The following is a 27,205-nucleotide window of genomic DNA, read 5'->3' on the forward strand; positions in this document are numbered from 1 at the left end:
AAATGCACTTTCAAGTTATATTTCTTAAATAACTATCATTAACATGGTACTAAATGTCAGTATGTAGAAAGTGGCATTACAAAATTCTTTAATTTGCTTAAAGCTACCATATTTATGTCTTTGAAAAGTCTTGATTTCAAATAAATGATTTAATAAATTAGTTAAAAGTAATTTTACGCAGTTGAAAAAATAACCTCTTTAAAAATATTAATTAAATTTTTTTCAAATATCACACATCATACCATTTTAAATTTCTGTTATTTATCAATTTATTTCTAGTCACATCACATAAATATACTTTTGCATACTGAATAGCAAATACTCTTCTGAAAGACAAAATGATTCACACATATCTAATCAGGTTCTTCTCAATCTTTAAGTGTCAATTTGAGATTAGGGAAAATTCTTAGTTAAAGTGAATTCACAAACAGTAGTTCTGTGTTATTTGGTTAGTATCATTTTATCAATATTACTAATATAGGTAAAGCTCTCATACCAGAATATTTGATTGCATTTTTTAAAAATATGCAGTTGAATAATCAACAATTTTTCATCACAAAGAATTTGGAAATGTCAAATAACAAGACTATAAAGAGTAAAGGGTTAAAAGCAACTATGTGTATGAATATTTTCCACAAACTTCCATGTTAAGATTCACCCTGACGACTTCAAAAAGGGTTCATATGACAAAAACAAGTTTAAATTTCCACTTGCATTCTCTTGTTACAGATAGACAAGGTTTCTGTTCATCTAAACACATCTATGATATTTATGACAAAAATACCTGGGTACTCACAAATCTTGAGCAAAATTCCACTAGGAATTCATGGCTTGTTTATGACATAATAAAACTATATGTTTTCAGCTTTCATTTAGTAACCCTTTATATTTTATTCACAAGTCACATAGACTTTTATTTAAGAGGAGGCACAGACACTTCTTAGGCTTTTATAGCTGCTTATTTTTCCATGAGTAAATGATGTGTTTATATGAATATTCACATACTGTTGGCTTATATTTTCAAATATTTCATGTAGATCTCAATTCTTTTTAAGGTGATGTGTACTTGAGGTTTTTACGAAGCTATTTATTAACAAAAATTAAAGACTACTAGAAAAAGAATTTTAAACATTTGAATTTAGTTGATGCTAGATAGCCAAAAGTAACAAAATAGTATTTGTAGGTTAGGCATAAAAATGTTTAAATTATAATTACCTTATTTAATCTCACTCTACTATGAATTTAGAAGATAATATAAGCAAAGTCTATTTATACACATAGAAAAATTATCTTTTCGTAAATAGATCCTTTACAGTAAGATAATCGTATTTGTTACATTAATCCTGGTGATGTAGCACAATATTAAAATGTCAGAAATGTGCTAAAGTGCTTACATAACCGGGCTTGTAAATTTCAGTTCACAGTATCTACTTAAGAGTCTAGAGGGCAGTACGCGCTCTAAAGGATTTTAGATCAACCACAGCTCTGCTGAAAGAAACTACACTGACTTGCCTAAATGCTAATTACTTAAGATATAAGCATCAATGAGCGAACCTCTTGCTTTGAATTACTTAAGAATTTAAAATTCTATGGGTAACTTTCACTGAAAGGGAGATTGTCAAGTATATAGCTGCAGACAAGAAAATATGGGTGGCCTCATTTCTACTGTAACACCTCATAGCTTAAGAAGAGCAATTTTCATGCCCAGATACATCTGAGGGCTTATTTCATGTCTCAGCATGCTGCAGTTAAGGTAAGACTATACATATAAAGGATCACCATAGGGAGTTAATGAAACTCTCTTTTTAAAAATCAGCTTAGAACCTACTTTATGATCATATAACTATTCATTAAAACAGTATTTCACAGGCTTATTTCTTAATATGCTTAATATATTACAGAACATAACAGGATGTATCTTTTTTTTCTGTTTCGTTGTAAAGGGTTTTGATCTGTACTGTATACTTATCTTTTTATCTATTAGTATGAAAGCTTCATTAATATACAATTTCTCAAAACAATGTGCTAAAGTTGTGTTATTAAGTGAGCATGGTATAGCCACATTTCAGTTATATATTTAAGAGGACAAAATCACATACAGTAACTTTTAAAATATCCAGAATAATTTCTCCACAGATATATGATGTTTTCACATCACTATCATCCATATCATATATTTTCATAACTTTAGCATATAAATCCCCATTCCAGTGTGCTATGAATTACACAATGTCAAATTTTATTACATGCTCTATTTGATTGCTTCAGATTCTTATCCTCTCTTTTGAATAAGTTTATAAGTTGTCAGAGGGAAACAAAATGCTTAAACTCATAATGTTATGAGTTTTATGTAAACAATGAGTGCAGACGTACCAAACAACACAGGGAAAGAGTCAAAGGAATGATGCATGACTGGAAATGTACTCCACAAAAATGTCCAGGTCAGAGAAAACATGTTAATGCTGCGATATAGATGCTATTTTCTTTCCCATAGCTTTTCTGCATACAACAAGATTTCTTAGAAATCAAAGCCATTTTTGGTCAAGTATAGTCATCCCACAGATATTCTATGGAGTTGACTGTTTTAACAAATGTCTACAAACAGCATTGCAGGGAAACTTTTGTAAAGCCCTGGAAACAAAAATTAACCTACTTCAGAAAGCAGGAAAGCTTATCAACATTTAATGGGACCCCTGAATTCTTCGGTCTGTTGCAAACATTGCCATTTATCTTTTTTGATGGCTGAGATTTGTCCAGAAAGTAATGGCTGAATTTTATAATATTTTTCACTTATATTACTTTCATCTACTTTTTCAAGTTGTTTTCAGACAGGAAACTTAAGATAATTTTTCAGGTTCACAGACAGATTTGATGCAGGCTTCTCAGAACTAAAGTTAAAAGTGTTTAATTAATTCTGTTATCAGCAGACAGCAAAAGATAAGGGGTTTGTTTCCTTTGAAAAATGTCTCTTCCTTCCCAGTTTGTAAATTCATTGCAAAATGAGACTTTTTTTTTTTAGACATCACTTACCTTTTTTAACTGTGCTTCCAATTTGCTACATTCTTCTTTCTTTTGTTCGATGGCTATTTCTAGAGATTTTAATTTGGAGTCCCTTTTCAGCCCTGCAGAGGCTAATGAAGATGCATGTTCTTTGAGGTCAATTAAACTAGACTGAAAGGAAAAGAACACTAGTAGGTAAAGCACCGCAATTGTTACAAGTTGTGTCTTTAGTATGAATACATGATTCAATACATAGCAATAAAGTGTGTATTAGAAAGAAAGGGTAAATATAGTCTTACTAAGGTAACAATAGTCTGCTCTGGCCAGGAAATTAAACTTGGCCAGCTTACAGGACTAAGAAGTGTCTAATTGCAGCCGAAGCAAATAGTGTGGTCAATAAATGTATATTTCACATCACTAAGTCATGCTAATGATGTAAGTCCCAAGGTGGTCTTTACATGTCACGGCAAAACAGACACTCTGAACCTTCCAATTATATTTACTGCTGTCAGGTCCTGCAGACTCTAAGACAAATATGAAAGAAAACACCAACTTTAATAATCCCCCAAGGGCAAATCAAGTACTAAAGAAACATATTATTATGTTTTATCAAATTCCATTTGTTTAACAGAAAAATGAGGGCTTTTTTTATAAGATCTTCAGTGGGATTAAAGATAAAGTCATTTAAAATTCTATAGTAAATTTTATATTCCAGTCCTTTGTAAATCTAGAGTCAGCAGATATAACGAATGGTCCTATCTCAGACATGAGGTTACCTAAATTGTCCCATTTATCAATCATGTCCAGAAACCAAGAGCTTCCCTGTACGGCTAGAATTCTAAATAGTAAAGAAAAACACTCGCTTATATCGTAGAATATACTTTGCTAGCCAAAAACAATGCCCATCAAAAAAGGAACTTGCTGGGCTGGAGTGATGGCACAGTGGGTAGGGCATTTGCCTTGCATGCAGCCAACCTGGGTTCGAATCCCTACATCCCATCTGGTTCCCAGAGCACCTCCAGGACTGATTCCTGAGTGCAGAGCCAGGAGTAACCCCCTGAGCATCTCTGGGTGTGACCCAAAAAGGAAAAAATAAGGGACTTGCTAGCTGCATCTAACTATATGAACTAAAATGTTTTATCAAAAAACATTTCTATATATTCATATCTTGCACCACTCAGCACGGAGTGATCCCTCGGTAAGTGATATTGCCTGATAATACCTGGCTACTTTACTGGCACTGGAATAACCTTGTTGTTAAGAAAGACACTACTAATACTTCCGAGCAAAGTGCTTGGAATAACTCTATAAGGGCCAGGTTAGTTTAGCGCAATAAGGGCCAGGTCAGTGTAGTTTTCAGTCAGAAAACTGAAACTCATATTGAAAGGAGTGTCTTCTCCAAGGTCCTATGCTACTAGTTGGAAATACAGATCTCTGATTCCAAAAACAATGCTCTTTATTTTATCACCTCCACAAAAATAGTAAGAGGGACTTGTAATCCATTATTTTCGTGATGGTGAAGATGATAAGCTCCTTAATGTCAGTAATTATACCTTTTCTCTAGAAAGCATTCACTGGCCAGTGATTGGTTTATATGTTAACTTAGGCTGACTATAGTCCATGGGTTATTCAAGCACTAATTTTAATGATTCTGTAAAGGTACTTTGCAAATAAACTACAATCAGTTGACTTAGGGTAAATAAGGATATTATCCTGTACTTGGGCTGGAGAGATAGCACAGCAGTAGGGCATTTGCCTTGCATGTGGCCAGCCCAGCTGACCCGGGTTTGATTTCTTTGCCCCGATCGGAGATCCCAGCAAGCTACCGAGAGTATCTCGCCCACACGGCAAAGCCTGGCAAACTCCCCGTGACATATTCATATGCCAAACACAGTAACAACAAATCTCACAATGAAGACATTACTGGGCCCGCTCGAGCAAATCAATGAACAATGGGAGGACAGTGCTACAGTGCTATTTGGGAGGGCCTCCTGAGAGCCCTTAAGAGCAGTGCTAGGCTTCTCTGAGAAAGAGGAATGTCTACTGTGGACTGTTGTCTAATTCTAAGCTGTGAGATTTAAACCTACCTTCCTGATGATCTGCCCTACTTCCTGGTGAGCCCTCATAACTGCCAGTTCCTTGCACTAAGCTTCTTAATGGAGTTATATTTATTAATATGATTCTGCTTCTCAGAAAAAATATGAACTGATACAATCTTCCCAAGAGCATTATTATGTAAGAAAAATAAATTATTTGCTAAAATATCTATCTGGAAAATCACAAAATACGGGTATTATTTTCATTTAAAGCTTATGCTCTTCTATGTCATCTAAATCTCTTCAATTAGAAATGTCTATTTTGGGCTGGAGTGATAGCAAAGCAGGTAGGGCATTTGCTTGCACGCAGTGAACCTGGGTTTGATTCCCAGCATCCCATATGGTCCCCCGGGCACCGCCAGGAGTAATACTTGAGTGCATGAACCAGAAGTAACCCCTGTGCATCGTCAGGTGTGACCCAAAAAGCCAAAAAAAATTTTTTTAAAGTCTATTTTGATTTTAAGATGCAAATCTATAAATAGTTCTTAAAATCAGTAAACAATGCAACAAATGAAGTTAATGCTTTCTTGTTTTCTAGACCAACTAACATATAATTATAAATCTCCCAGTTTGGACTTGGCCACACAACAGAATTATGAAGACTTAAGTATTTTATTTTCATAATAAGAGAAATAATTTCTCCAAAGACTACTGGGTTTAAATTTTAGTCAATGAGTTGGGCTGGAGCGATAGCACAGCGGGTAGGGCGTTCGCCTTACAAGCGGCCAACATGGCCGACCCGAGTTCGATTCCTCCGCCCCTCTCGGAGAGCCCGGCAAGCTACCGAGAGTATTGGATATGCCAGACACAGTAACAACAAAGTCTCCAATGGAGACGTTACTGGGCCCGCTCGAGCAAATCGACGATCAACGGGAGGGGCATGGGCATGGGCATGAGTTTTGTTTCTGAGTTCCTTCAAGATTCCTATTGCTATCAATTCTTCCTCTCTTTGACTCCTAAGTTAATTTCCAAAGATTCATTGAAACCCAAATAGTTGAGTAGGCAGTGGTAAAGCCCAACAAGGGACAAAAGATCCATCAGAGCCTTCAGGAAAAATTAATAGTTTCTATGGACAAAAACACAGGTGAAGAAACTGAAAATGGACAATGACACATAATCAGAGTTGTGGAGAGTGAATAAATTAATGTTTACTACTGTTTATCATACTTCTGCACCAAAGTACCCCTCAGTAGAATAAAGAGGTTTTATATATTCTCAGTGTATGGGTGTGGCCTAAAGCATCCTCCATAACTCCCACAAAATTTCTTTTAAAGTAAATTATCATACTTTAAAAATGAAAGTAAAATTTGTATTTATATTCATGTTCACAGCTGCATAAAAATAATGTCTCAAATTGTTAAGTATAACATAAAAGGATATTCCATATGCATAGTCATACTTAGCCTGCCCCTTTATGTCATCATGTGTTGTCATCTCCTAATTTGGGTTATATTGAGAATCTCCCTGAGAAACACAAATGAATATGAAGCATCCAACAGAACTACTAGCATGTCATCGGTTCCCAACAGAATAGATCAGTATTATTATCACTAAATTATTATTATTATTATTATTATTATTAATGCTGCCATTGGTATCATTATCAGGAGCTTAAGATCATGAGACACTGAGGGAAAAATCTTTCAAGCTGTGGGGACTGGATCCATAGTACAGATGTAGGATATTTTTGTCTTGCACGTGGCCAACCTGGATTTAATTCCCAGCATTCTGTATGGTCCTCTGAGCACCTTCAGGAGTAATTCCTGAGTGCAGAGCCAGGAGTAACCCCTGATATCATTGCGTGTGACCCAAAAAGCAAAAATAAAAAAATTCTCATCTGAATTATTAAACCTTCTTGAAAAGGAAAGTTTCCCAAGTTTTTCCACATTCCCTCAAAGTCTGTAGTTTATAGAGGCTGAATGAATATACATTCATAAGTATTGTCAATGCTTTTGATAATGCTTTTTTGTTTTTTCCATGCTCACCTCTTTCTCAGTCAGTTCAGCTTGTAAAGCATTGACCTTTTCTTTAAGGTCTTTGTTCTCTTTTCGGAAGGATTCTATCTCTTCTAGCCTTTCCCGGTCATCTCTCTCTCGCTGTTCTTTCAAACGCTCAATTATTCTCTCCTATAATTGAAGAGACAGAGAGAGAGGGAGAGAGAGAGTTAAAGAGAGAGCAAGTGAGCAAGAAAGAGAGAGAGAAGCAGCAAGAATTCATCAGCATATATGCTACAGAATTCAACAAAAGGAAATTATAGGCAATATATCTAAGGAATGCTATAGGAACTAACTCACACAAGATATTAAAAATTGGGATTGTGAAGAGAGGCTGAGGATTACAGTGGATATGTCTTTCCACTTTATAATAAAAGCTAGTGTCATCAATCTGCAAAGAACTCAATCTCTGAGACTATTCTTGGTCCATGCTGGTGCCATTATTGTTCTCAGAGCTATACTAGAAAGGGAAGACTCTAGACTCTAGACTTAAGAAAACCTTGTATGGGCAAGAGGAAGAAGAAAAACCAAAGTTGGACTCTTTGCTTCAGGTTCCATTTGACATAAGAAAAAAAACTGCTATTGGTTTCTGAAGATTCTTCTATAGGTATTGTGAGAAAGAGGGTTAAAGTGTGACATGATCTAGGCCTTCCATGGTTTAGTGTAGCCCTCACAGAGAGAACAGGAAACAAAATAAAGTTCAGTGTATATGTGATTTTACAGTCTGTCTAGAAATATTTGTGTAGGGGCTGGAGCGATAGCACAGCAGATAGGGTGTTTGCCTTGCACACGGCCAACCAGGGTTCGATTCCCAGCATCCCATATGGTCCCCTGAGCACCGCCAGGAATAATTCCTGAGTGCAGAGCCCGTAGTAACCCCTGAGCATTTCTGGGTGTGACCCAAAAAGCCAAAAAATATATATATTTATTTGTGTATGGAGACAAAGAACATGAAAACAGTTTCTAGTAGGAAGCATTTGTCTTGATAGGGTTGGGGAATAGGACAGGGAAAGAGCAAAACCTATGGTGGAGAGAAGCATTCAACTAGGAGAAGTAGGTGGTACTGAATAGTGGTGAAGTGTCATGTGTGAAACACTATCAGCAATTGTACCGTAAATCACATTGCAAAAATGTATGTTAAAAAAAACTTTCAGAGAATACTGGGTGGGAAGCAAATGGCTGTGTGTGTGTGTGGCGGGGCGGGGGGGACATTCATGGAGGGAAGTGGACACTGGTGAAGGGTTTGGTGTCGAATATTATCTGTCTGAAAATAAATCATGAATAACTTTGCAATTTCACAGTGACTAAATAAAAATAAATGAATAAAGAAATGTTTGTTCACTTCTCTATTCTTTCAGTGGTATGTGGGTAATCGTAGAAAACCTAAAATATTGGTTGAATTAGAACAAAGTTGAACAGCACGTTTTCTATATTGAGTGTAATGAGCTTATGACCATTGTTATCATGTGCCTCTTCACAGTAGAGAGATCTGAACCAGAGCTACTGGTAACAGAAAATCAGAAAATCCAGGCCCCAGGCTTACATAGACTAGGAGACCCTTCCATTTCAGCTTATCAACAGAAGTTATACCCTGGTCTCGAAGGTTCTCTGATCTAGCCATGCCCACTAGACCTAAAGCCACAAAGAACTGTTTGTAGCTCATTCAAGGAGAGTTCAGGACTGGTTCCCCCTTTATATCCACCTGAAAGGAAAATACCACTCATTCATTGTTTTCTGTAATGGTGGAACTTTTTCCAATATCAAAATAGGATCTGTTTTATAAAAAAGGAAAATTTGACTTGGGTCATTTGAATTAGATTTCCAAAGTTTGTTTCAAATTACCCAAGATCTATCAATGTATCTGATCTTCCCTTTGGATGACCAATGTTAAAAAATATAGGTTCGGTGGTGAGAAATGTACGCTGTGCTGGAACACTGTATAACTGAAACCCAACTATGCTCAGCTTTGCAACTCCGTACAGTGATTTAATTAAAAAAAGGGGGGGGGAGTAAAAACTGCACTTAAGAATCCTCCTATATCTTTTACATCCTTATAAATACATAGTTCAAGAATATGCTTGATACATTGGACAATTGTAAAATAGTGCTTGTTGCAAAGGGAAGTTATTCTAAACACTTAAGTCTGTGATTTAAGTTCCCCTTGGGAAGAAACTATTCTACCGCAATGACAACAGTTTATGCTTCCAAAGTTTTCAGGGAGGGAAAAAGTACTGTGCTTTGCAATTATTTAAAAAACACTTAAAAATAAATTATTATAATAATGGGGTAGGAACTGAAAATAGAACAAATGAGTACACTAATTGCCTGCATGAATATGTGCTCCTTCTTGAATGTAAGTACAGTTACGACATCAGTAAGTGAATGGTTATATGATCTACAAAATAGGAAAATGGTTTCAGTATATGGAAAGTATCTCAAGGCTTTTAATGATTTCAGCAAAGAAATCCTCACTGTCTTTTGTCTATATTTACTCTAAAAGCTCTCAAATGACCCAATCCACAAGCCTTGTCCATCCCATAACTCTACCACATGACTGCTAGAATGATGTTTTTAAACTCACAACTGATCATGCCACCTTACTCTTTGGAACTTTCTAAGGAACAACTCTGGTCATACCATGTAGCATATACTCCTACTTGACTCTCTTCTCATGGTTTCACCGAGTGCCTGTCTCACAGATAACTTTCCAAAGGGCAAAACGTGAAGGTCTCTCATAACTCAGAACTGGAAAAAATCTCTGACATGTAACATGCAATTAGAAAAAGATGATGGAAGGTATTAAAAACTCAAGGTTCACCTTGACTTCAAAGCAAAGGAAATCAAGTTAAATACGTATGTTAACACACAGAAGGTGTCAGAATCATTTGGAAAGCAGACTGCTCCAAGCACTTGTACTATTGTCTGAGAATTGATGACAAAAAAAATCAGCAAGCACTATGTTTTTAAGTGTTATTGATGATTCAATACTACAAAATATTTCTCCGTCAATCACAAAACTAATCTAACTGTCAGCCACACAGGAGCAGATGTCAAAAACATGTGTTAAAAAGCTCTAATATGCCATGATCTACTTGATTAACAACTAACTTGCAGAAATTTCAACAATGTGTTCTTGTTTTAGTCTTATTTGCATTGGCAAGTGTTCCTTGTACACTGATCTGGCTCTGCACACATCTAATCTATTTGTGCTTTATCACTGGGAGGGACGAATTGCAGTAGCCTCCAGCTCTGCTATCTGCCTTTCTCAACTCCTTATCTGCTATGTGGCTACAGCCAGGCTTGGCTGGACCAGTTTTATAAATACTGTGGGTTCTGTCTCCTAAAGCTTCTGTGTGTCATCCTAGAAGTAGTCATACTCAATCTTAACTTGAAAAGTGGCATTTTTTTTCCTTTTGCAAGCTGAATATTTAAATAAGTTCCTAGAAATAAAAAAGGATTGAGACACTTTTTGGTGTGTCACTGTGCAAAGTGAATGGTGAATAGTGCCTAACATTCTATTCATTGCTCCAAAGACAGAAAACAAGTATTCTCAAGAGTCTAAAATTTTAGATAAATCATTTCCGACTTATTTGTGTGCTCTCTTGTGCCAAATGACACGTTCCATTAAATGTGGATAAATATAAAACTTGTGAGGAAAATGGCATTAAAGGAGATGATGACTTGTTAAAAGCACAAAGTTCAATTTTGAGTTTCAGTTCCCTTCCATCCCTTTGAACTGATGTTTTCTTCAGATAGTCCAAATGATGCAAAAAACAAAAAGTCCCAAACAAGGACCAAGGTGGACCAGAAGTGGCTTCCTGGAATTCCCTGTTGAGAATCTAGCAATGCTATGATTGATTAATGGTGTCTTTCCAGGTACAGAAAGGGTAATGTTTCATCTTCAGGCAAGTCATTCACCTTTTACCAAGCCCATTTCCCATCAAATGGAAAATCACAGATTTAGTGTTCCCCAAACTGTGGTCCTCTAACCATTTTATGTGAAACTCACTGGATAAGAATCTTTAAAACCACAGGTGCCACCGCTGAGCAACTAAATCAGAATTCCTAAGAAATGGAACCCAATAAACTATTTTTTAATTTAATTTTTTTGTTGTTGTTTTTGTTATGGGGCCACACCCAGCACTGCACATGGGTTATTTCTGGCTCTGCACTCAGGAGCCACTCCTAATGGCCAGGAAACCATATGGGACATTGAAGATCAGACACAGGTCAGCCACGTGAATGGTAAGCTGAAAAACATTGTACTATCTCTCTGGTCACAGGAAGCTATATTTTTAAAAGTCCCCTAGGAGATAAGATTATTTGGAGATAGAAAAAAATTGATGGCCAGAGTAACAGTACAGCAAGTAGGGTGTTTCTCTTTCATGTGGTCGACCTGTGTTTGATCCCAAGTAGCCCATATTGCTTCCTTGAGCCCACCAGGAGTTATCCCTGAGCTTGACCTCCAGCATCTTATATGGTTTCCTGAGCCCACTAGGAATAATCACTGAGTGCAGAGCCAGAAGCAAGCCCTGAGCATTGCCAGGTGGGAGGAGGAGGAGGAGGAGAATGAAGAGGAAGAGAAGGATAACGGTTCAAAATATACTACTGGCTCAAACAATTGCATGAGTTCATTCATTCAGAGTAATCTTTCCTGATCAAAATCGAATAACCCCCTGAATGATTTCCCTGGAGAGTCAAAGTTAAATCGCTTTCTTTTTTTCACAACCCATATAAAATCTGTTCTCCTCCTCACACCCTCCCTCAAGCCCCCAGTGTCCATGTCCCTAGCTTGTTCTCCCTCTAGAGGGCGAGAAGTTTTCTTCCTTCCTCTAGTCAATCTTTCTGAATGCCTTCTCTATAATCCCCTCTATGACCTCCTTCCCTAGTCGCCTCCAAGGGGCACTTCAAGCACCCTTCCTTGCTTTTCTTTGCTTTTATAGAAAGCAAAACCTTTAAAATCCAGACATTTTATGTATTTATGATTTTATTTATCTAGAGGCAGGGTTTTTACCCATTCTCTTTGCCTCTCACATGGTTGAGTCTTACTCAGTATCCACTGAGTACCCCCAGCCCTGGGCTAGAGCGATAGCACGGCGGAGGGCGTTGGCCTTGCACGCAGCCAACATGGCCGACCCGAGTTCGATTCCTCCACCCCTCTCGGAGAGCCCAGCAAGCTACCAAGAGTATGTCGCCCGCACGGCAGAGCCTGGCAAGCTCCCCGTGACGTATTCAATATGCCAAACACAGTAACAACAAAGTCTCCAATGGAGACGTTACTGGGCCCGCTCGAGCAAATCAATGATCAGCGGGAGGGCTTTTACCTTTACCTTATATTCTGCTGAGGCAGGTACCATAATTCTCCCCTTTCACAAATAAAAACGCCCCTTTAGTTTCCAAAAACTAAAGCAAGAAGAAATTAAATAATTTTTCTAAATTAATAAGTGTCAGAACTAGGATCTGAACCTAGATAATGCATGTTCTTGACATCTGTGTAAAAAAGATTCTCGGGAGAGCCTGAGAATATGGCAGGTAGGGTGCTTGCCTTGCATGTGGCCAACTGGGTTCAATCCCCAGCACTCCATAGGGACTACACCAGGAGTGAACCCTGAGCACAGAGTCTGCAGTAAGGCCTATGTGCAACCCCTTAAAAAGAGAGAGAAAAAGAATACCATAAGCTAAGCTCTCCAGAGAAGAAATACATTGGAAAAATCAAAGGAAAGTAAGACTCATTCTAGGCTACATAACAGCAGAAGCAAAGTATAGGGAGAGGAGAGAGCAGGAATGGGGTGGAAAGAATAGTGGTAAAAGGGAAATGGAGGGTAAGGGACTGCAGTTAAGGGACTGAGGAGGAAAGGAGGAGGGAAAGGAGGTAAGAGGAAGTGAAGGAGCAAGGTAGAATGGGGAATGGAGATAAGAGGAAGACAGGTGCAAAGAAGGCAGTCAGAGAAGTAGATGGTCAACTAAGAGTACTATCAGATGAAGGGACAAACTGTTAAAGATTTCTGCTTTGGTTCTCCTAAGAGTAATGATGAGTTAGTGGTGGTGGTTCAGCATAACAAAGGCGATGTGATTGGCTAGGATTTCAGAAAGACAACCTGACCTCTTCAGTGTTGCCCAGCTTCTTCCTAAAGGGGTTTAGCTGGGAGTGAGAGTCCAGTTTGAACTGTGGTGTGTGAGATTCCTAGAGAAACACAGGCACATTTAAACGTGCTTGAATACTGGACTCTAGTACAAGCTCACCTTCTCAGACAGAGCCTCCTCCAGAGTCGCCAGTGCCGTGTCAGTATTACTGGAATCTGTCTGCAAACTCTTCACTCTGTCCTTTAGATTGGTCAGTTGCTTGTCTTTGTCCCTAAGTTGTTCTTGCAAGTTTTCAATCTGAAAGTAAAAAATATTTAAGGCATTATTTTGTGACATATACTTGAAGAGGACCTAACAAGAAAAATGGACCGGAGACCACATATGCAGGATTTATATACCATGTGCATTCAGTGAACAGACATGCCTTGGGAGCCTGTTCTGCACCAAGAACCATATCAGTATATGGCAGACTCTGTGTAGTCATTCACTTACTCCTTTATTCAGTACTAAACATTGTGATATGCCAAATGTTGTCAAGTGGTTGTTTCAAAGTAACCACATGAAGAGCCAAGTAGGTTATCACCAGTAGACTGTTAATGGGAAGAACTTGTGATATAAATCAAATGTAACAAGTACTAAACACTCCATTTGGCAACTAAGTCATGTGCTGGCAACCAACCAACCACTTTTATCCGCTATCTGCAGCCTGAAATAAACACACCAAATAGCCGATTATAACGCCTGCGCTGGAGCCGCCGCAAGGACCTTCTCCCGGGCATTGAGGACATTATCATTCATGTTTTTATGCTCTGCTTTCAAACCACGTATTTCTTATCTAAGGATTTTTAAAAAGTACCACTGTACAAACAATTTATTCATATTAAGGGTTTTTAAATGACAAGGAAAAAAAGCAGTGCAACTCTGAGATAAGTCCATTCAAAATATTTGTGTTCTACACCCAGGCTTTCTCAGGAAATCATTCCAAATGCACGTTTCACAATGTGCGACTCAAAGAAAATTTTGGACTGATTCATTTAGTTTGACTCTGCAAAGGCAATGCAAATAGAAACAGTAGCAGCAGCAATGATGAGAAGGAAGAGGAGGAGGGGTACAAGGAGGAGGAGGAGGAGGAAGAGGAAGAAAGGGAGAGCACAGAGGTGATCGACTACAGTAGCAGCATCACAATAGCCCCAAGTGCAAAGGATGGCACAGCTGGACCTTGGCCTGCAGGCCACAAAACTTGTTTTATTTTTTCAATGGTTTCAATAACATGGATTATGGAGTTAAGCATTTTTCTTTCATTTTTCATTCCTGTCTTCTGCCTTCTTTTTCTCCTTCTCTTCATCCTGTTCCTTCTTTTTTGCTACATTTTTTTTTGCTTTGATAGACTTTCTGGATATTTAGGTTATAGGCCCCAAACAACTTAAATATTCAAAACTAACCCCCCAAAGCAAATAATTTATCAAAATGCCACGAGCTGCTATCCAGCTACAACTGTGAGAATTCACCGATCCTTCATGGAAAACACAAGAACTCCAAAAGCATAATCATCTGCAGTCAAAACAAAGGCTTCCTCCATTCCAGACAAGTATTCATGCAGTTCCGCAACAGTATAAGCAAATATTTTTGTGAACAAGAATATGGATGACTGATGTCACAATGATAGTTATAAAGAAATCATTAGCTCAGAAGAATGAATCTTACATATTAAGTTTATGTTGATATTTTGCTCGAGCGGGCCCAGTAACATCTCCATTGGAGACTTTGTTGTTACTGTGTTTGGCATATCGAATACGTCACGGGGAGCTTGCCAGGCCCTGCAGTGCGGGGGAGATACTCTCGGTAGCTTGCCGGGCTCTCCGAGAGGGGCGGAGGAATCGAACTCGGGTTGGCCATGTTGGCTGCGTGCAAGGCAATGTATCCACATGCACACAAACATTAGTGTAGACCTAAGTGTGCAGAATCATAGTGATTACAAACAAACTGGTTCGGGATAACTCCTTGCCTCTCCCCCCCCCCCATACCCCCCAGGAGAGACAGTATCCCAAACAGGAAAATAGTATGATAGTATGCAGTGGTGGGGATTTGGGGTGATCTGGGGAACAGAGAAAGAAACAAGTTCTAGAGGACTGACTGTAAGTCTATGATAGGGCTTCTTCCATCACCCCCTCACTTTGGACTTTACAAATACGGAATTTCTATCAGAAGTAGGCAGAAGCTAAGAACTGGAAGAATGTGGACTGCTGAGATGTAGGCATGTGTAAGTAACACATCTCTTTATCTCATATTGAAGACCCCCTGCAGAAGTGTCCATCATACAACAGGTGAGAGGTTTAAAGTGCAACCATTTATACATTTAGGGTTGTAATACCAAAGGAAATGTACAAAATTATTAATCTGGCTCCAATCCAAAATTTTCACAAAAAATTGCTAAGAAGAAACACAAGATGCAGAATGGTAAGGGAACTATACCTTAACTTGTAAAGAAATAATAGAGCAATATATGTGTGAGCATATATACTCATTTATTACTGGGACCTGATAAGTAAGATATGTTCCTGAGAGATTTGAGCTGCCACTCCATCATGGCTGGCTCAGAAGGAATTAGCCTCACTGAAGTCATAGATGTACCTCCAGAACAAACCACTGGAGAGGGTGGCAGGCCAGGAGGAGAGAGCTTAGGCCTGGAGGTCAGTCCTACCAAAATCCTAATGGCTTCGAGATGACTCCTAATGTCCCAGACCTCAGTCTGAAGAAGGCTAATCCCCAAAGTGAAGATTATAGGAGTCCCTGGGGCAAAAGCAGTTATTGGCCAAACAGCCACAGACTCCTTGAAAACACATTTGCTTCCCCTCCCACCAAGTCTCCAAGCTCTATGAGAGGAACCTTCCTAGAACTCAGCTCTGATTGTCTTAGAGCTCTCCAATAACCCCCCACTGCCCTCCAGAGAGAGGACAAACTCCCCAACTATAATACATGAAGCCCTCCACATCCATTTGAACCCATCAGTGGATGCCCTGCTTTTAAAACTCCCAGGCAGCCTGCATTTTCCCAGCACCGTACTCTCTTTACAGTCTACGCAAGATTGCTACTCCCTCACCAAATTTTTTTACGCTACCCTGTTAGATATCAATGCATTGATCCCCTCCTCCAGTAAACTTTTTCTGACCCCCCCCACCCTCATACACCTCCCACTCTAGGTAAGTCTTTTAATTCTCACTTTTCACATACTTCTAACATCAACTCTTTACTTGTTTGTCTTTACAATGTGAATGGGAGTTCCATTAAAAGAAAGAGTTTTGCCCAACTCACTTAACCCGCATATTATCTCTCCAGCCAACTTCTATGGACTCTTTAGGCCTACTTACCTGTCAGATCATACCATAATCAAATACTAAGAACTTTACTTCTTCCTGTAATATTTAGATGCATAACAGCGGTAGGGTGTTCGCCTTACAAGTGGCCAACATGGCCGACCCGAGTTCGATTCCTCCGCCCCTCTCGGAGAGCCCGGCAAGCTACCGAGAGTATTCGATATGCCAGACACAGTAACAACAAAGTCTCCAATGGAGACGTTACTGGGCCCGCTCGAGCAAATCGACGATCAACGGGAGGGCCTTTACCTTTACCTCCGATCACTGTTATATTTCTGGCCACAACCTGGAATTGGTTGGAAATAGTACACATATTTATTAAAAGAAAGAAGGAAGAAAAGCATATTAAAGAGAGCACCTTGCCTAAAAGGAAGAGACTGACACAGACAACGGCTGAGTACCTTCAGCTCTGGATTGCACAAGGAAGAAATTAGAAGCACCATCTATCCCCAACATTGCTTTTACCTCAAAAAACTGAAACCAAATCCATTAAATTAGAATATTTATTCTTCCCTACCTCTACCTCTGGTGAGGGCCATTCAATTTTTGGTCTATACAATTTTGATTTCTCTAATGGGATTAGATGGTATTTGTCTTTTAATGCTTGACTATTATACTTTAAACAATGTCCTCAATGTTCACCCAATTATCATATGCGTCAAAATTTCCTTCCTTTTTAAGGTTGAGTACTATCCCATTGTATGTACATACCACATTTTGTGCATCCATTTATTTTTCAATGGACAGATTTTTTTTTCAGAATTTTGCTATTGTAATATGTTGTCATGGTATAATGTACACCTAACTCTTCAAGATACTGCTCTCAGCTATTTTGGAAATATGCCTAGAAGTAAAATTGTTGCAATATTGTATTTTTATTTTGAGGAACAATTTACTATTTTCCATTTTCCACACTAATTATACTGTTATACTATTTACATCATCACCAAATGGTACGAAAATAACTTTTACAGTATATTTTATTGGGGTGGGGGTGGGGTTGGCCCCAAACTTAGTAGAGCTTAGGGGCTATTCCTGGCTCTGTTCTCAAGAATCATAGTAGTAGTGGTAGTTCTCAGGGAACCATATATAGTGCTGAGGAATTTAAACCATGGTCAACCATATGCAAGGCAAGTGCCTTACTTAACCTACATATTATCTTTCCAACCAGACTTCTATAGACTCTTTAGGTCTACTTTCATGTCAGAGCAAATATTAAGAACTCTACTTCTTCCTCTAAGATTTGGATGCTTTATATTTCTTTTTATTTTCCATTTGCTCTGTCTAGAAGATCCATGACTACAGTGAAGAGAAGTGGTTAATGTGGTCATTTTTGCCTTGTTCCTGATCTTAGGGGAACACATTTCTATCTTTTACCAAAGGGTAACTTTGCTGTGACTTTGTCACATATCGATAGTATTGTTTTGAGAGAGTTTTGTTCTATTCCAGTTTTGTTAAAAAGATACTTTAAATATCTAAAGATCTTGAATTTTATAAAATGTTTTTTAAGCAACTGAGATGATCCTGTGTATTTCCCCTTCATACTATTAATGAGGTATATGTAGTAGTACGTTGATTAATTTTTGCATGTTAAATCATTCTTACATCCCAAGAATAAATCAGAAATAAATCCCACTGGGTCATATGATATATCATTATTTTAATAAATATTTTCATTTGATTTTTGAAATATTTTGTTTAGGATATTTGTATAAAATTGCATTAAATGATTTTTGGTTTATTTTTGCTTATCTTATTACATGATGCCATTTTTTCATTTAGGGTTTAAACTATCTCATAAGAATCAAAATATTTCTTCTTTCCTTTTCAGGATGAAATTGAATGAAATTAGTATTTTCCATTACTTTTTGCTAAAACTCTCCAGTAAAGCTCTCTGGGCAAAAGCATTTCTTTTATCAGAAGCACAAAAATTATGACTTATTTTGTTTAATGTTTACAAGAATAGTGTTTGGTACAATGATCAAGTACCCATCCCTTCACCAGCACCCATCCTACACCACCACGGGTCCCAGCATCCCTCCCATCCCCCGTCCCCACCCATCCCACCCTGTCTCTGTGACAGGGCATTCCCCCTTGTTCTCTCTTCTTTGGGGTCCTGTGTTTTGCAAGAGAGGCATTGAGTGACAATCATGTTTAGTCTATAGTCTACTTTCAGCATGCTTCTCCCACTCTGGGAGGATCCTCACAACACCCCTTATTTGGTGCTCTCTTCTCTATCTGAGCTTCCTTTTCCCCTAGCATGTGTGGCTGCCCACCCAGTCATGGAGCAAAATTCCTGGTACAAATCTCAGCCACTCCTGGCTGTTATTCTCCCATTTTTGTTGCTTTATGTTCCCCAGATGAATGCAATCTTTCTGTGTCTATCCCGCTCTTTCTGACTCATTTCGCTTAACATGATACTTTCCATGTAGTACCACTTGTATGTAAATTTCATGACTTCATCTTTTCTAACAGCTACATAGTACTCCATTGTGTAAATGTACCAAAGTTTCTTTAACCAGTCATCTGTTCTTGGGCACTCAGGTTTTTTTGCATATATTGGCTATTGTAAAGAGTGCTGTAATGAACAAAGAATTGCAGATGTCACTTCAAACTATATATTTTTTGCCTCTCTGGGATATATTCCCAGGAGTGGTATTGCTGGGTCAAATGGGAGATCAAATTCTAATTTTTTGAGAATCGTCCATACTGTTTTCCAAAAGGGTTGGACCAGTCGGCATTCCCACCAACAGTGAAGGAGGGTTCCTTTCTCATCACATCCGTGCCAGCACCGGTTGCTTTTGTTCTTGTGGATGTGGGCCAGTCTCTGTGGTGTGAAAGGATATCTCATTGTTGTTTTGATCTGCATCTCTCTGATGATTATTGATGTAGAGCATTTTCTCATGTGCCTTTTTGCCATTCGGATTTCTTCTTTGCGAAAGTTTCTGTTCATTTCCTCGCCCCATTTTTTGGTGGGTTTGGGTGATTTCTTCTTGTGGAGTTCAACCAGTACCTTGTATATCCTTGATATCAACCCCTTGTCAGATGTGTATTTGGAGAATATCCTTTCCCATTCTGTAGGCTGCCTTTGTATTTTGCTCACTCTTTCTTTTGAGGTGCAGAAGCTTCTTAGTTTAAGATAGTCCCATTTGTCTATCTCTGTTTTCACTTGCTTGGCCGGTGGCGTGACACCTTTGAAGATACCATTAGCTTCAATATCATGGAGGGTTTTGCCAACTTTGTCTTCAATAAACTTTATGGATTCCGGTATGATATTGAGGTCATAAATACATTTTGATCTTACTTTTGTGCATGGCGTTATGCAGAGATCTGACCCAGTTATTTGCATGTAGCCATCTGGTTTTGCCAGCACAATTTAATAAAGAGGCTTTCCCTGCTCCATTTCACTTTTCTTGCCCTCTTATCGAAGATTAGATGATCATATGCTTGGGAGGAGATGTCAGTATATTCAACTCTGTCCCATTGGTCTGCAGCTCTGTCTTTGTTCCTGTACCATGCTGTTTTGATTATTACTGCTTTGTAGTAGAGCTTGAAGTTAGGCAGATTGATTCCTCCCATTTTCTTTTTCCCATGAATTGCTTTAGCTATTCGTGGGGCTTATTGTTCCATATAAATTTCAGGAGTGTTTGCTCCATTTCTTTAAAGAATGTCATGGGTATCCTTATAGGGATCGCAATGAATTTGTACAGTGCTTTGGGAAGTATTGCCATTTTGACAATGTTGATTTTTCCCATCCATGAGCAGGGGATATTTTTCCATTTCCTCATGTCCTCTTTTATTTCCTGAAGTAGCATTTTGTAGTTTTCTTTGTACAGGTCCTTTACTTAGTTAAGCTGATTCCCAGGTACTTGATTTTTTGGGGCACAATTTTGAATGGGATTGTTTTCTTCATGTCACTTTCTTCTCTTTCACTATTTGCATACAGGAAAGCCATGGATTTTTGGGTATTGATTTTATAGCCTGCTACTTTACTATACAAGTCTATTGTTTCTAGGAGTTTCTTGGTAGAGGTTTTAGGGTTCTCTATGTATAGTATCATATCATCTGCGAATAGTGAGAAATTGATTTCTTCCTTCCCTACCTGGATGTCCTTAATATCTTTTTTTCTTGCCTAATCGCTATTACAAGTACTTCCAGTACTATATTGAACAGTAGTGGAGAGAGTGGGCATCCTTGTCTCATCCCTGATCTTAGAGGGGAGGATCTCAGTTTTTCCCCATTGAGTATAATGTTTGCTGTAGTCTTGTGGTAGATGGCTTTAACTATACTGAGGAAAGTCCCCTCTGTGCCCATTTTGGCGAGGGTTTTCATCATAAATGGGTGCTGAATCTTGTCAAATGTTTTCTCTGCATCTATTGATATGATCATATGCTTTTTATTCTTTCTTTTGTTGATATGATGGATTATGTTGATTGATTTCCGAATGTTGAACCGTCCTTGCATCCCCGAGATGAATCCCACTTGGTCATGATGTATGATCTTTTTGATGAGTTGTTGAATTGTATTTGCTAGTATTTTGTTCAGAATCTTAGCATCCATGTTCATCAGGGATATCGGCCTGTAGTTTTCTTTTCTTGTGGTGTCTTTGTTTCCTTTTGGTATTAGAGAGATATGGGCTTCATAGAAATTGTTTGGGAGAGTTTCTGTTTTTTCAAATTCCTGGAAAAGCTTGAGAAGAACTGGCAATAGGACCTCTTTAAATGTTTGGAAAAATTTGCTAGAAACAACAGAACCTAGAAGAAATGGATAAATTCCTGGATTCCTATCATCTCCCAAAGCTGAATCAAGAAGATATAGAGTACCTGAATAGACCTATTCACATCATGGAAATTGAAACTGTAATCAAAACTCTTCCCAAAAACAAAAGCCCAGGTCCAGATGGATTTACTAGAGAATTTTTCAAATTTACAATATTTTTAATGACTACAGAAGTGTTTTAAAGATAATCCTTGATTTCATTTCTGGTATTGGTGATCTGTATATTCTATCCTATATCTTTCATAATCTTTCAGGTGGTATACCAATTTCGTGCTTTTTCCAATGAAGCAGTAATTAATTTTGTTGTTTCTATATTTTCTACTTGATTGAAGTTTTGTTTTTACTTCCTCATACAAGTTCTGTCTTTACTTCCTTATACATGTTTTGGGCTTATTCTCCTCCTTTTCTGGATAATTGATGTAGGAACTATAATTATTGACTAACAATCTTTCCTCTTTTCTAATTTAATTTATTTAATGCTACAAATCCACTAGTCAGAACTGATGGAGTTTCATCCTACAATTTTTCTATACATTTTAATTTCATTTTTATTCCCCTACATGTATATCTTTCCTTTTTGACTTTGTTTTTGAACCATAGACCATGACTTATTTTACTTTTTGAGAAGTGACTGATATTAACCCCTGGGCTCCTCACATGCCAGGCCAAGTGCCGTAGTACTTAATGTCTTTGAACAGTGGATTATTTGTATCATCTCTTGTCTTTCTAGATTCATTCCATTATTCCTAGTTTCATTTTATTTCATTCCACTCTCTGAATGAAATTATTGTAAATATTTTGAGGCTTCTTGCAAAACCCTGAATATTGTCTATCTTGATGAATGTTATATGAGTACCTGAAAAGAATTTATAGCCTGCAGTTGTTGTTAGGTCAAGTGTTTTATAAATGTAAACAACCTCCTGTTCAGAGAGTTTTTTTTAATTCTTTCATATCTTTGTTAATTTTTGTTTTTAGTTCTATCAGTTAGAAAACTGTGGTATTAAAGTTACCTCACTATGTGTATTTATTTATTTCTCCTTTCATTTATACAGTTTTCACTTAATATATTTTTAAGGTCCTTAAATCAGGTGAACACACACTTAGGATCATTATGTTTATTGAAGGAAGTACATCTTTTATTATCATATAATGTCATCATTACCCTTAGAACTTTCTTTGCATTAAAGTCTATTTTATATTATTTTAGTTTACTTAATCTTCCTTTAAAAAAATACTGTGAGACTGGAGAAATAACTCAATGATCTGAGCTTACTGTCTACAGGCAGGCTGGGTTTTATCCCCTTACTGCATGGACTTCCAAGAACTGCTGGAAGTGACCCACAGAGGACAGAATCAGGAGAGTTCCTAACATGACCAGTTTGACACCAAAATAACAAGAAAACTTAATGTTAAATTTTAATTAGATGAAGTAGTTAAAATTAAAGATATATCTTTTCCTGTTATTTTACTTTCAAACTTCTTATTTTTTTTGTTGAAGTGAATTCCTTAAAGACAGCATATAATTTGTACATTGCTTAAAAATCCACTCTTTCAATTTTTTCACAGCAATTATATTTTGACCATTTATATAAAGTTATTTGACATGTTAGGGCTTATTTTATTGCATTTTTGTTTTCATCTTCTCATTCATTCCTAAGTTTACTTGAAATGGTTTCAGACTTCCATCATCATTTCTTTGTACTATTTGTGAGAATACAGTTTGCATTATCTTTGCAATTATTGTATGTGGTACAATTTATATATGCTACAAACCACAGCCTACAATATAAACACACTGCTGCTCACTAGATTACTCAAATTACACATATGATCCTTTCACCTTCCTGACATTTCCCCCAATTTTATTATATTTTTATAAAAGGTTCATAATAATTTATTACATTCACTATTTCAACACCAATCCCACCACCATAAGACCTTCCCACAACCATTATTTTGAATTTTCCCACCCAACCCTGTCCAGGTCCTAAATAATTTATTTTGTATGATATGCTATGAATTGATGCATTAAAATGATCCAAAAAGTTTCCTTAGAGGAAAATGTGTGAAGATTGTTGATTTCACACTAGAGACATCAAGCCTTTGTATAAGAGATTACTAACATGTTGTTACATGTTCATCCTTGTTCCAATAGTTATTTATTTATTTTTGTATAAGATCGATTCCCTTCTACATTAACCCCATCAAATGTGCTATGCTACTCTTGGTACATCAGTGGAGTATGAAATCTCACATGGTCATAGGGTGATACAACTGGAGATGACGTTGGGATCCGAAAGCAACTCTAGAGCATATTGCTCTCTTCCGAGATTTATTTGTGAGTCTCTGGATCATGGCTATTAATCAGCTTATATGGCACTGGAGACAGTTCATGGCTATGACAGGAAAATGGGGGACACCTTCCCCACTTTTAAAATTCATTTGTCTCCTTATCGCCTGAACTACACCAAGCCCAATACAGATTTTTGTTTCAACTTTAAAAGAGCATAGAGTTTATTGTTTTTACCTTTACTTTTTATCTTTACCTTTTCTTATTCTCCTTCTTTTTGGAAGATGTAAGTCTTCTGGTATTATTTCCTTTGTGTTAAAGTTCTTTCTTGGGCGTGTGGTGCCGCCAGCAGGTCAATCTGTACCTGTGAGGCGAGTGCATCAGCAGCCTGATGGCGCCTTCAGACTTCCAGATACCCCAAAATTGCTGCTCTGCCTTTGGCCAGACCCCAAAAATTTGGGGCAAAGTTTAACCAAGAAAGTAAATGGCCAAAAGTTAGGTAGGTGGGAAACACACCCACAAACCACCTCCGGCTCAGCTATACAATTGGAGGCATGGCCTCTCTGGTTCCTGATTGAACTGCTTAATGGCCATGATCCCAGAGACTCAGAAACGAAATCCAGTGGCTCTTGGCAGAAATGTGTCCGGTCCCTGCAGTAGGTTACAGGTGCTGGGCCAACCCAGGTGGGAATAGGTTTCGTGCCTTGGCCTGTTCCCCCTGGCGGCCCAATGGCCGCCATACTTCAGAGGCCACTGGACAGTCAGGTTTGGGCCCCCAGTGACGAGACACGCAGGGCCTCACGGGATGGGGGTGGAGCCAGTCCTGTCCTCCCCACCCCAATGAGACCCCAAGTCATCGCCCACGTACGGCCTCTCTGACTCCTGATCAAGATGCTTAACGGCCATGATCCCAGACTTAGAAACAAATCTCGAAACCCAGTGGCTTTTGGCAGAAATGTGTCCGGACCCCACAGTACGTTACTGTCACCAGGCCACCCCAGGGAGGAAAGGGTGTTGTCACTCCGCCTGCTCCCCCCAGTGACTCGGTGGCTGTCATCCTCCAGAGGCCATTGAACAGTCAGGCTCGGGCCTGCAGTGACAAAACTTTTTGGGCCTCACAGGATGGGGGGGAGCCGGGCCTGTCCTCCCCACCCCAATGAGATCCCAAGTCATCGCCCAGGAACAGCCTCTCTGGCTCCTGATCAAGCTGCTTAACGGCCTTTGATCCCAGAGACTCAGAAACAAATCTCAAAACTCAGTGTTTTTTGGCAGAAATGCGTCCAGACCCCACAGTAGGTTACTGTTGCTGGGCCACCCCAGGGGGGAAAGGGTGTTGTACCTCCGCCTGCTCCCCACTAGCGGCTCAGCGACCATCATCCTCCAGAGGCCATTGGACAGTCAGGTCTGGGCCCACAGTGACGAGATATTTGGGGGCTCACGGGATGGGGGTGGAGCCGGGTCTGTCCTCCCCACCCCAATGAGACCCCAAGTCATCGCCCACGAATAGCCCTTCTGGCTCCTGATCAAGCTGCTTACCGGCCATGATCCCAGAGACTCAGAAACAAAGCTTGAAACCCAGCGGCTTTTGACAGAAATGTGTCCGGACCCCGCAGTAGGTTACTGTCGCTGGGCCACCCCAGGGGGGAAAGGGTGCTGTCCTTCCGCCTGCTTCCCCCTGGCGACTCGGCGGCCGTCATCCTCCAGAGGCCATTGGACAGTTAGGCTTGGGCCCCCAGTGACGAAACTTGTTGGGCTTATGGGATGGGGGTGGAGCCGGGCTTGTCCTCCCCACCCCAACAAGATCCCAAGTCATCTCCCACAAATGGCCTTTCTGGCTCCTGATCAAGCTGCTCAACGGCCATGATCCCAGAGACTCAGGAGCAAATCTCGAAACCCAGTGGCTTTTGGCAGAAATCCCTCCAGATTTAAGTGTTAAAATTTTGGAATTTCAAAATCACATGGCCTTACTGCAGCCACACGACATCATATGTTATTCATAACCAACAATAGAACACAAATTGTCTACTGTTGCCTTTTCAGCAGATCTGAGTGTTGGGGTAAAATCTCATATAATAATGGTGGGTCTGGTGTCGAAATATTGAATGTGATCAAAGTAGAGTAATGTGAAAATCATCTGCCCCACAGGTAGGGGGAGGGTGTGGGATGGGGGTATACTGGGGTTTTTGGTGGTGGAGAATTGAGCACTGGTGAAGGTACAGGTGTTTCATTGTATGACCGAGACTTAAACCCGAAAGCTTTGTAACTATTCTCACGGTGATTCAATAAATAAAATTATAAAAAAAAAAAAAGAAAAAAAGTAAGGTGGAGTTCATGCACAATTCAATCAGTTAATCAGTGGCTGAATAAATAGCAGTACTCCTACATATAAAAAAGATAAAGTTCTTTCTTTAGTCATTCTTTTATTAATATTATTTTTATTTATTTATTTTGAATACCCATCCCTCCACCAGTGACCATTTTCCACCACCACAGATCCTAGTATCCCTCCCACCCCCCATCCTCCCCACACCACCCTGCCTCTGTGGCAGGGCATTCCCTTTTGTTCTCTCTCTCCTATTGGGTGTTGTGGTTTGTAAAAGAGTTAAGCCTGATTTTCAGGGAGAAACGTTGAATGATTTACTTTCCATTGATCACTTTGTATATAAGGAGATGTCGCGCAGCTGTATAAGTGGTTTGGAGTAAAAGTCCTGGTTCCCGCATGCCCAAGTTATGCTTGTAGAGGCTCATGGTCACCGGGGTTCCATCTGGAGAAGGCGGGATGCGGCAACTACCCCATCTGGGACTTGCCGGTGATCTCAGCTCTGTTTGGAACCTGGAGCATTCTCTGGGAGCTGTGGAGCCTCCCAGCGGCCTTTCTTCTCTGTTGCTGTGTGCTGTAAAGATGGCGCTGGGGGGCCTCTTTAGTCATTCTTTAAGGGTAGAGGTGCTAAAGACAAATACTCCATTTTCCCTGGTTTGAAAATGTCTTTATTTCACTCTTTATTTCTGACAGAGTATTTGTGGCTGGAATTTTTTTCTTCCTTTCTGCTCTTAAAATATGTGCCAAATCCTTCTGACCTCCAAGACTTCAGATTAGAAAACCACTATCATTAACACTGGTGTTTATTCTCCTATACGTATTAAGTAGTTGCTTTCTGGTTGCTTTTTTTTTCTGCATTATCTTTAGCTTTTAGAGGTTTAATTATGATGTGTCTTAACACAGATTGCCTTAGGTTTATTCATCTTTTTTGAATCTGTAGGTTTCAATTTTCTGCTAAATTTGACATTTTTATCACTATTACTTCCTCAAAGACTTTTTCAGGTCCATGTTTTTCCTCCTCTCCCTCTGGGACTCTGATGATATGTTAATCGTTGGCTATTGTCCCACAAGTCTCTGAACACTTTTCATTTATATCCCAGACTCTTTTCCTCTGTTGTTCACACGGAGTCTGCCTGTTCAGATTCATTCTAATTCCTGTCTTTCTTATTCAATTATAAATCCTTCCAGTGAGGTTGTCAATCCTTTCCCAAATTATAAGTTATTACTTAATCAATTTTAGGATACTTGTTTTATTTTTGTCAGACACT

General features: G+C 38.8%; 1 protein-coding gene across 5 annotated transcripts in view; it reads right to left on the reverse strand.

Annotated features, from left to right (window-relative positions):
• The window catches only part of ERC2 (ELKS/RAB6-interacting/CAST family member 2), a 1,123,201-nt gene that overhangs the window by 585,394 nt on the left and 510,602 nt on the right, over positions 1-27,205 (reverse strand). For all 5 annotated transcript variants that reach the window (XR_008794491.1, XR_008794489.1, XR_008794490.1 and 2 more), the window contains 3 exons: positions 13,334-13,471; positions 7,082-7,222; positions 3,031-3,171 (listed from right to left, as the gene is read on the reverse strand). Coding sequence is in view for 1 of the 5 variants with exons in the window: in XM_056129131.1 (XP_055985106.1) it covers positions 3,031-3,171; positions 7,082-7,222; positions 13,334-13,471 (420 nt within the window). In the remaining 4 variants the exon portion in view is untranslated. The remainder of the gene's footprint in view (positions 1-3,030; positions 3,172-7,081; positions 7,223-13,333; positions 13,472-27,205) is intronic.

The sequence above is a fragment of the Sorex fumeus genome, unplaced genomic scaffold (assembly GCF_029834395.1).
Source record: "Sorex fumeus unplaced genomic scaffold, SorFum_2.1 ptg000072l, whole genome shotgun sequence".
Lineage (NCBI taxonomy): Eukaryota > Metazoa > Chordata > Mammalia > Eulipotyphla > Soricidae > Sorex > Sorex fumeus.